We start from the raw sequence: 9,759 nt of genomic DNA on the forward strand, positions 1-9,759 counted from the left end.
GATACACCCCATCCTTGTACGTGAAGAAAATACGTACTATCTGTATGTACGCCTCTTGTATTTGTATGGATATATCCCTTCATGAAAGGGTACTCCATTACTATATATATACAGAGTCTTGCCTGCATTTCACAGACACAATAGACGAATTGTCTCTGCAACAGTCCGTTCCAGAGACCAGTCTTACTATATTTTCTTTAGTAGTAGAGGGCTAGTACAACCGTTTGGTATCCTCAGTACTCGTATCTGGTTTTGCAACCAATACGTTTAGGATTTGTTTTATCCTGGAGGGTTAGATGCAAGGTCAACCCCGTTGCAGAAGTAGGGGCATCTAAAACCTTAAGGAGAGTATCTGTCAAGATACGACTCAACTCACCCTGTTCGTGACTGTTCCTGTTTTAGCTATTGAAGTTCTCCTCTCTGGTTCATATCTCGGTACTAATAACAGGTATTTTTCTATTACAGTGTTACAGTTTAGTCTTACAGTATATGCCTTGAATAACAGGTAATGTCTTCAATAATATGCTTGATGGGGAGGGAACAGCTCTTGTGAAGCCTAGAGGTAAGAGATGATGTTCCTGGAGGTTAGCTGATCCCATCCTCTTGTTACTCCATGTGTAAATGGGCCCATGAGCAACCAAGCCAAGAAGACGATAGGATTCCACCATAATTTTTGGATTGATGGACATCTCTAGCACCCCTTACAGTTGCCACCATCCTTCTCTTGCCATGAGAGGAAGGATTTGAAATCTTCAAGACATAACCATTTTTCTTGCCTACCTTGATTGAGCCCAATGATTTTATCTCACACTAGTTGGTTCTTGGTTCTAACAGGGTTCTGTAGACAAAGGTAAGATAGAAGGTGGGTTGATTAGCTGAGATGTAACAGTCAAACAGCAGATCCAATTGGAAGAACTAAGAAGCAGCCATTAAAATACATCCTCTTTTGCAATCCGTCCATTTATTTTTCCCAAACTTAGTTTCCATCAAGAACAAAATATCAGGCTTTTCTAATTTGAGGAGATTCAGCAGTGAACAAACTGTTAGAAGCCTCCCCAACCCTCTACAATTCACTTAGTGACCGTCATTTCAACCCGTCGGGCTGTGACTCTCCAGCCTCCATGAATTTCAACATTAAAAAAAATTCTCCTCTACTATAATAGGCTCAGTCTAAATGTTGTTTTCTGTTATGTGTCTAATGAGACCCTATCTAGTGTATGAGAGCTTTTGGCGTATCGTTCCATCAGCTCTGGAGCCTTAAACTAGTGCTGAGACACAGGGTGAGAGGTTGGATCGGGGCATAATGTTGGGGAGTGGGTATGGGGCAACTGTTGAGATTCAGGGAGGGAAGGACAATCAAACACTCAATAATATAATGTAAATTAATTATACTGTTCAAATTGGGTTTGGTGGACACATAAATCAAACAATAGAAACAGTTTCTGATACAATTTAAATTAACCCAGTCCATCTAGACCACCTTATTGCTATAATTAGCCTGCAGAGTATCCAACAACTTGATTGCTGTCTTTTCTTATCACTGCTAGAAATGTGGTACCTGGTTAGCAAAAAAGCAGGGTTAAAAGAAAGGTTCTTATCCTCTTTTAATGATTGTGGAGGCTTTCATCTTCCAATCTAATTCTATTATTATTATTGAATAATGAAAGTAATACTTGGAAAAATGTTAATAGAAGCTTCAACCATATGCTTATCATGAATACCTCTCTGATAGCAAAATGAGCAACCATATTCACTCTAAGAACAGTCCTATTTTCCCGCATTAGAGCATGAACTGACATCAAATTAAATGGCATAACTTGGAGCAAGCTAAATTCAAGGGTTGCATGCCTTGTTGAAATCAATGCAGTTTCTTCGAAGTCAGTTGAGTTACAGGAACAGCTTCCTCACCCTTCATACTCCATTGAACCAAGCTCAATACATGGATGGACCGAATTCAGTCCTCAACCGTCTGGTTTCTTGGTCCTCATTAGGTGTGCCATTACTGGGTCCTGACTCAGTGTCACTACGGCCTCTCTTAGTTTTACTGTTGAGTTTAGCTACTGCTGATCTATCTCCATCAAAAACACCGGCATATTGAATTGCTTCACCATTGCTTGATTGCGTTACCTTGCCATTTATTTCCTGGTATTGAAGATACACCCCACATTTCTTCACCTTGAGTGGCTCCCTTATTTCTACTGAAACTTCAATATCAACCCCACCTTCCAATTGCTTCCCAAATTCAGTGCATGGAACATGGCACACCCAGATGTGATCTTCATGGGTTATACGAATATCTTTGACTTTTGGATAATAGTAGGCCACGTCATTGTTGCTTCCAACATTGATTTTAGCAGAAGGTGGACTAGTGTGCTCGTCTCCATCAAAAACAGGAGTGAGATTATCAGCTTCTTTGTTGGCTGCATATACAGCACAGAGTGTCAACCCTAGGATCTCATGATTACAAAGTGGAAGCACAAATGATATTGAAGACCCCTCGCACTGATCGGTGAACCAGTCTGGAACCTCATCCCCTGGAAGAAAGATGTCAAGCTTCATACCACGTTCCGACAGTCCCTGTTCCATGTGGATTGTGATGTTTAAAAACACAAACACACACACAGGAGAAAGAGAAAGAGACAGAGAGACAGAGAATACCTGAAGGAGATTCCTTCTAGAAGTTTTTGTTCGAATCTCAATAAGCTTGTGGCAATTAATGAACACCAAGGATGGAAGGTTATGCAAGTTTGATAAATCTGGCAATCTTTCCATACAAATGCAACTGGTTGCATTCAAGATACTTAAACTTGAAGGAAGCTCTGGGAGTGCTTGTAGTCTGGTGCATTTTTCCAGATCAAGTAAACGAAGTTGAGAAAGCTGATTGATGCTGGTTGATAGACTACAAAAATTGTTTTTGCCAAGAAATAACTCTTGCAATGAGGATAATCTTTGAAAATCAATGGGAATTGCATCTTCTGACAGATTGCAATCCTCAAGAATTAGTTTTTTCAATGAATATAAACCTGGGAAAGAAGCTGGCAAAAGAGTGATGGAATCAGGGATTCTTCGACATCCCCAGGCCCGGAAAAATGAGACTCGTGACTTAGATGGTGATCCTTTACATCCTCTTAACGATAAGCTTCTCAAGTTCTTCAAGAGTCCAATTGAGGAGGGTAGTTTCTGTATAGTACTTTCGTCTGCAAAAAGCTCTGTCAAAGAATCCATCTCCCCTAAATCCTCTGGTAGCTTATCAAGCTTTGAGCAGCCCGTGAGAATAAGACTTTCTAGAGATTTCAATCTACAAATGCTACTTGGAAGATTCTTCAGAATTTTGCAGTCCTTTAGATTCAAGAGAACAAGTCTGTTGAGATGTCCAATGGATTGGTGAACCTCAACCAAACTTGTACAACCTTCAAGCATCAATTTCTCCAAACTTGGAAGTCCTGAAAAGTCAGGTGTTCTGTTTAGATGATTGGAATGGCTGAGATTGAGGATCTTCAACCTGTTGAGGATCTGTATGCCCCGCCAATACCCCACCCCCAAAAGAAAAAAAAGAATTAGCATCAGTGAAATATAAACTTGATCTAAAGAAAGAATAAACAACAATTTTTTTTTATCATACCTTAGTTTCCTTCCAGACCTGTTTGAGACTACCATACTGCATGTCAAGAACAAGAAGGTTGTCTAGACAGAAATTGTTTGGTATATTTTTCAAAGGAGATCCTTGCCAACAGAGCCATCTTAGTTCTTCAGAGAAATGCTCATAGTTTCCTGTGAGCTCTACATCATTAAGTTGGAGCAATCTTAGTTTGGACATCTTTGCAAATGCTTCAGTACTCAATTGCACCTTGCCAGGATAGTTTAGGATGAGGCCATCAACTGCTTCAGTTCCCTGTCACCAAAAAGCTAAGTAAAAAGGCAAATAGATGTAGATACTTTGTAGGTGGCCAGTTGCCCTCACACCTTTATTTTTATGATATGTCACAGTTGCATCAATAGTCGGATAGTGAACACCCTGCAGGCCTGCACCCCTTGAGGTTTTCCCAGCTGGTGTCACTCAGTAAAAATAAGTCTATTGTAAAGGCAAGAGGAGTTCAAATTCACCCAAACATTTACTGGATGGAAAGACCATCCAGTATAAAATGCCCATGCATGCCTTCACAAAATGTCAATAGAGGCAAGGGATCTTAACTACAGGGAAAAGGAATTGTGTTCTCAAAATGTATTAGGGTATATTACCTACAGTTGGACAGCCCTAATTTGAAGACTATATCCAACAATCTGCTAGATCAAAATTTGTACCATCAGATCTATGTACCATTTTCAAAGCTCCCTATTGAAATTCTTTAGGACTGTTGAAGTGGATATAGGAAAAATATATATTAGAGGCTGATTTATGGGTTTTTTTCTCTCGGGTAAGGCCCCTCTAACAGCGGTTATCTAATTACCATGAAAAACATTACAAAGGATTTATGAGATATAAAGAGTGCATGCATATAATTCCTAACAATGCATGGTAGTCAATTACAGGAACATTAACATAAGAATAAAAATGACTATGAAAATGACAATAACAATAATAATAGCAATACTAATAATAATAATAATCTTGAAGCTCGTACCGTGCCTCTCGCCAATACATCATATGCATCATCATGAGACCATAATCTGCTTCGTTTTCCAGGTTCTTTAGGGGATTCTTCACGGACAATTTCCCTTGCTATGTCTCGAAGCAGATCATACATTCTAAATTCGTTGTTTTCATTGATTGTTACAAGAGAACTTCGAATGAGAGCACTCATTCCAGCTTCCAAATTGGAATGACAACCATCTAGTATTTTCATGACATAATCTTTATCCATTCCAATAAAGAAACAGGCAATGTCGAGGAATATATCCATTTCTTTGACATCATATAGAAGTCTATCCTTAAGCTTCTTATCAGGACGTACTTTCAATTTCTCTAATGCATTTTTCCATTCAGATATGCTCTTTTTGTCATACAAAAACGAACCCAACACTTCAAGGGCTAATGGAAGCCCTCCAATATATCTTACAACACCATTTGAAAGTTCCCCATAATCTTTCACAGGTTTGTCTTTTCTGAAGGCATGCCAACTAAACAGTTCAAGAGATTGCTCAGCATTTAATTCTCTAGCCTCATACTTCTCATTCACTCCAAGCTTATTTAGCAGTTCCTCATCCCTAGTTGTTATAATGATTCTACTTCCTGGGCTGAAACTGTCATGCATGCTAGCTAAGGCATCGAATTGTTCTGCTTGATCTATATCATCAAGAACAATAAGAACCCTTTTATTGCAGAGCCTTTCTTCGATCAACTTGATTCCCCTATCAACAAAGAATATCTTTTGGTTCCTGTTCATTAGAATATCAGAAAGAAGTTGTTCTTGTAACTGAGCTAGACCATTGGTTTGTTTTGAAGCTTCTCTCACATTTGCAAGAAAACTGCTGCCTTCAAATTTATGAAAGACTTCATTATAGATGGCCTTAGCTATTGTTGTCTTACCCCTTCCTCCCATACCATAAATCCCTATGCAACGAACATCATTTGACCCAACACTTAACAGAAAATGCATATCTTTTACACGAGAGTCGATACCAACTGGGTAGACAGCAATATTCAAGTGCATTTGATTCAGTTTAGTGAAAACCTCTTCAACAATACACTGGATAAAAGTTGCATCCCTGCCAATTGTTTAAAAATTAAAAAAAAAAAAAAGAAAGAAATCAAAGAAATAAGCACAGTAAACATGAAATGATTGGAAATAATTAATGAAGACAATGAAGCATGAAGCCAATTTGATGATGTTTGGTCTGGTCATTGCTCGTTTAGTGGAGTCTTTTAGAATGCTATGCTGAACAAAAGCTAAAGGATAACATAGTTAAATAATGTACTATCAAGTTGAGTATGGTCAGAAAGAAGAATATCTACATAAAATCTAAAAATTTTGGTTTAGATTTCAGTTACACTTTCCTACATATGACACCATATTATACTAGATTTCTGGTTTTTTCCCCTAACTTTTAATGGGATAATATCTTTAATTTATTTTCTCCACTTAAAATTGACTGTCCCAACACATTCTTTGCCCTTTAATTTAAGTCTCACTCAAGTTTTTTTGTAAATAGTTAAATAAGATGTAGATTGTGAAACTCTTATATTGTCACCAAAAGAACAACCATGCACATTAATCCATTCCATTCACATGAGAATCTAAAGCTATTTATGAAGAGAAAAATAATAGTTTCATATGCCATTTACTTTGCATTACGGAAACATAACATTTTAAGGGGAAAAAAAAAAGAGTGCAGAAAATTCCCAACAATTATATGAACCCCATTTTGGTTATCAGCAATTGGAAACCTTGTAAAAACACAAAAAAATAGTATTTCCTCATCCTATATACCAAGGGTCAAAGGTGTCTGGCAACTAGTAAACATACGGCCATAGTTGTTATGGCTGCAACAGTAAGTTTGCTCCATTGCGATCTACTGGTCGCGGCTTCGAGTCGGGAAACAGCCTCTCCACAAAGCGAGGGTTAAGACTGCGTACATTATGACCCTCCCCAGACCCCACACTGGCGGAAGCCTTGTGCACTGAATACGCTTTTTTTTATTATGGAGGCAAGGTGAGCCAAGACTGTGGAAAGCCGCCTTGGCACTTGGGCACCCACCTAGGCCATGCCAAATTGTACAAGGCACCCCACTAAAAAAAGGTTATTTTATATATAAAACTGCTATTACTTTAAGATGATTCTATATGGATGGATCTTAGCTAGGGTCTATGTTTTTAGCCATGTTCCTCGACTCCATTAATACTGATGTTCTGTCTCTCTTTTACCCTCCCTTCCCCACCTTCCCCCTCCCTCTCTCTTCGAGATCTCTACTCTTCACCCCTTGGCTCCCCTGCTCACACTGCCTTTGATAGAAGAAGATGAACATGAAAGAAACACACAGGACCAAAAAATACATTCCCTCCCCTTAAATATCTGTCATGTGAAGGTTTTGTTGATGCTCAAACTTTGTGGACATGTTGTCCGCATGACCACTGAAAACCCTATTTCTGTAAATGTTTAGTTATATGGTTAAGATAGATCCCAAACTTGACATGTGACTCATCAAAATAGTGAATCACCCACGGATCTTCTGCTGCCACTGCCTGTGCCAGCATGCAGCTTCACACAAGCAGGAACAAAATGACCACCCTACCCACTGGCCACTGCTCGAACACCCTGCCTGGGTGAGGCTGCACGCCGACCACACGGGCAGCGGCAGCAGAGGATCAAAATTGACCAAATGATCCATTTGAGTGGAACGACTCTTTGTGTATCTAAAAATAATCGTGGAGGAAGGCATCATTTAAGGGTCGTATAAATGATTAGTAGGGTCTAGGGAGAAAGGTGTTGTACATTGGTGAACGCCGCTGGCCTGCGGCAAGTGGGCGGCTTGCAAAACCCTTGCCTTCAAAAAACAAAACGTAAAAAATTGAATAGGATTTATTGTATTTTAATCATCCCATTAACAAAAAACAAAAACCAGAGGAAGGAATTGCCAGTTCGCCACCACACGTCAAGAGTACTATTTTTCTCACACCCGCAATTCCTTCCTCTTTTCGATTTCTTCCAAAGCTCGAACTCCTAATGATACAAATTTCCAGATTCTATACTAATAAATTTCTTTAACTTCTCACTAAAATCCTTAATTTCTTCAAATTAGATCAGATTAAACAAACAAAAAAAGCAGATATTTCATTTGGATTTCGAAATCAAATGGAGATGAGGAGAAATACCCGGCGGAAAAATCTTGGGACCTAAACCCCGAGAGACTCGCAGATTCAGCAAGAACTGATCTCCATCTCTTCACCCTCTCCATATCTCCTGCAAAACGCACTTCGTGACTCACAAAAGCCTCTCCATAGCTTCCAGTCTGGTTCTGCACATCCACAGGATCGACCTTATAGAAAACAGGCAAAACGAGTTGTCCGTTCGTCTCTCTGCATTCCATGATCTTGACGAGCTCGTCAAGGCACCATCTTGAATTGCCGTAGTTCTCGGAGAAGATAATGACGGCGATCCTCGAACTTTCGATGGCTCTGATGAGCTCTGAAGCAATATCTTCTCCTCTACGGAGTTCATCGTCGTCTCTGAAAGTGTGGATGCCTTTTTGAATTAAGGCTGTATAGAGATGGCCGGTGAAGTTGTGGCGCGTATCTTCGCCTCTGAAACTGAGGAAGACGTCGAAATTCCAGCGAGTGGCGGGGGTGGGGGTTGGGGTGGAGGTGGAGGAGGAAGACGCCATGGAAGAAGGGAGAAGAAATAGAAGATGGAGATCGGATGGGGAGTTCGGTTAGGATTGGGATCCTCTGCTACCGCCTGCCCGTGGTTATGCGTTGCTTTGACGTTCGACTGGTTGGAGTGAAAGGAAATGAAGTCCTCTTGGGTAGTCTTTACCTGTAGTGGGGAATGGCATTTTTCTTTTTTTCTTGTAAAATGGGTAAATTACACGTGACCTCTGATTTTCAAATGAAACTCAAATCACGCCTCGATTTTTTAAATACTCATCCCCCTCTATTACAATAAGGATGTTAGTCTGTTTTTAGTTATTATTATGGAAGATTATTTTATATTTATATTAAAACATTAGAATTAAATTTACAATAATTCCTTTCAAAATCTATATTCGGATGTCAAGAGTAGTTTAAAGATTTAAATTTATTTAACTGACCGACATCATCACTTAAAAGAATAAAACTAACGATAGGGACTAATTTGTTATACTGGGTCTAATACAAAGGTGATTTGAGTATTTTCAAAAAATAAAGGTTAATTTGAATTTCATTTGAAAATCACGGGGTGACATGTAATTTACCTTTTCTTTTTTCGTTTTTGTTTGTGTTTTTATCTTCTGGTTGTCTTGTGCAGAATATTGTTTTTAATGCATGGTATCGGAACTGTATTGGTCAACTCAGAAACTGAATATGGCATCGAATCAGTATTGGTATGGATCATCTGTATCAGACAAATTTGCCCCTTATTTTTATTTAAAAATGGATTTTTTTGATCATTTTACCCTTTGTCTGTATTATGTCACCGATACAGTATCAAGATCGATCACTTGCAAAATCGGTACGTATCACCCGATACAAGCGATACAATGATGATACCTCAAAGGCTCAAACCGTGGTGCAGAAGAAAACAGACACTCAAGTACTCATTTGGATTGAGGTATCGGTATCGGTATCAGATTTGTTGGATTGTATCACAATTGATCGAGGCCGATACCAATACCTGACCATTCCTGGATCAAATATCGGTATTAGATGAAGGGTAAAATCAATAAAACAAACTCAATTTTTAATGAAAACTAAGAGTAAAATTGATTGATTTAAGTTAATACTGTTCGATCCTATCAGATCAATACCGGCAGAGAACGATACCGATACCGATATCTCAATTCCAATGACTCAACTGACAGCTAATTGTGATGGAATATATCTGAGCCCACAATCCCAAACTCTATAACTTGGACAGCAAGAAATTCTCATGGGGGCCATGGAGGAATATTTTTCTACGCGGTAACCATGGCAAGAGTTTGTGTGGAATTTTTTCTTTCGGACGCAATTTCCCTTCACCCACAAGAGGTATTCTTACACGCGGTGAGGATTGAGGAAGGTAGGAGTGTCAGATCCTAAATCAAATCAGTCAAACTGATTGAACCGGTCATATTGAATAAACCCGA

The 9,759-nt window shown here is 39.1% G+C and overlaps 1 protein-coding gene across 3 annotated transcripts in view; it reads right to left on the minus strand.

The window, feature by feature from the left end:
* Positions 1-8,322, minus strand: part of LOC122642239 (disease resistance protein RUN1-like) — a 47,203-nt gene extending 38,881 nt beyond the window's left edge. The window contains exons 1-5 of one of the 3 annotated variants that reach the window (XM_043835680.1): positions 7,811-8,322; positions 4,623-5,706; positions 3,620-3,892; positions 2,659-3,510; positions 1,832-2,577 (exon numbers count right to left, since the gene is read on the minus strand). In XM_043835680.1, the coding sequence (XP_043691615.1) occupies positions 1,933-2,577; positions 2,659-3,510; positions 3,620-3,892; positions 4,623-5,706; positions 7,811-8,319 (3,363 nt within the window). In that variant the 5' untranslated portion in view covers positions 8,320-8,322 and the 3' untranslated portion in view covers positions 1,832-1,932. Of the gene's footprint in view, positions 1-1,831; positions 2,578-2,658; positions 3,514-3,619; positions 3,893-4,622; positions 5,707-7,810 lie in introns of those variants that run through there. The other 2 variants (XM_043835679.1, XM_043835681.1) reach the window with 2 other exon arrangements.
* Between the last annotated feature and the right edge of the window lie 1,437 nt (positions 8,323-9,759).

Source organism: Telopea speciosissima, chromosome 10 (genome assembly GCF_018873765.1).
Source record: "Telopea speciosissima isolate NSW1024214 ecotype Mountain lineage chromosome 10, Tspe_v1, whole genome shotgun sequence".
NCBI classification, from domain to species: domain Eukaryota; kingdom Viridiplantae; phylum Streptophyta; class Magnoliopsida; order Proteales; family Proteaceae; genus Telopea; species Telopea speciosissima.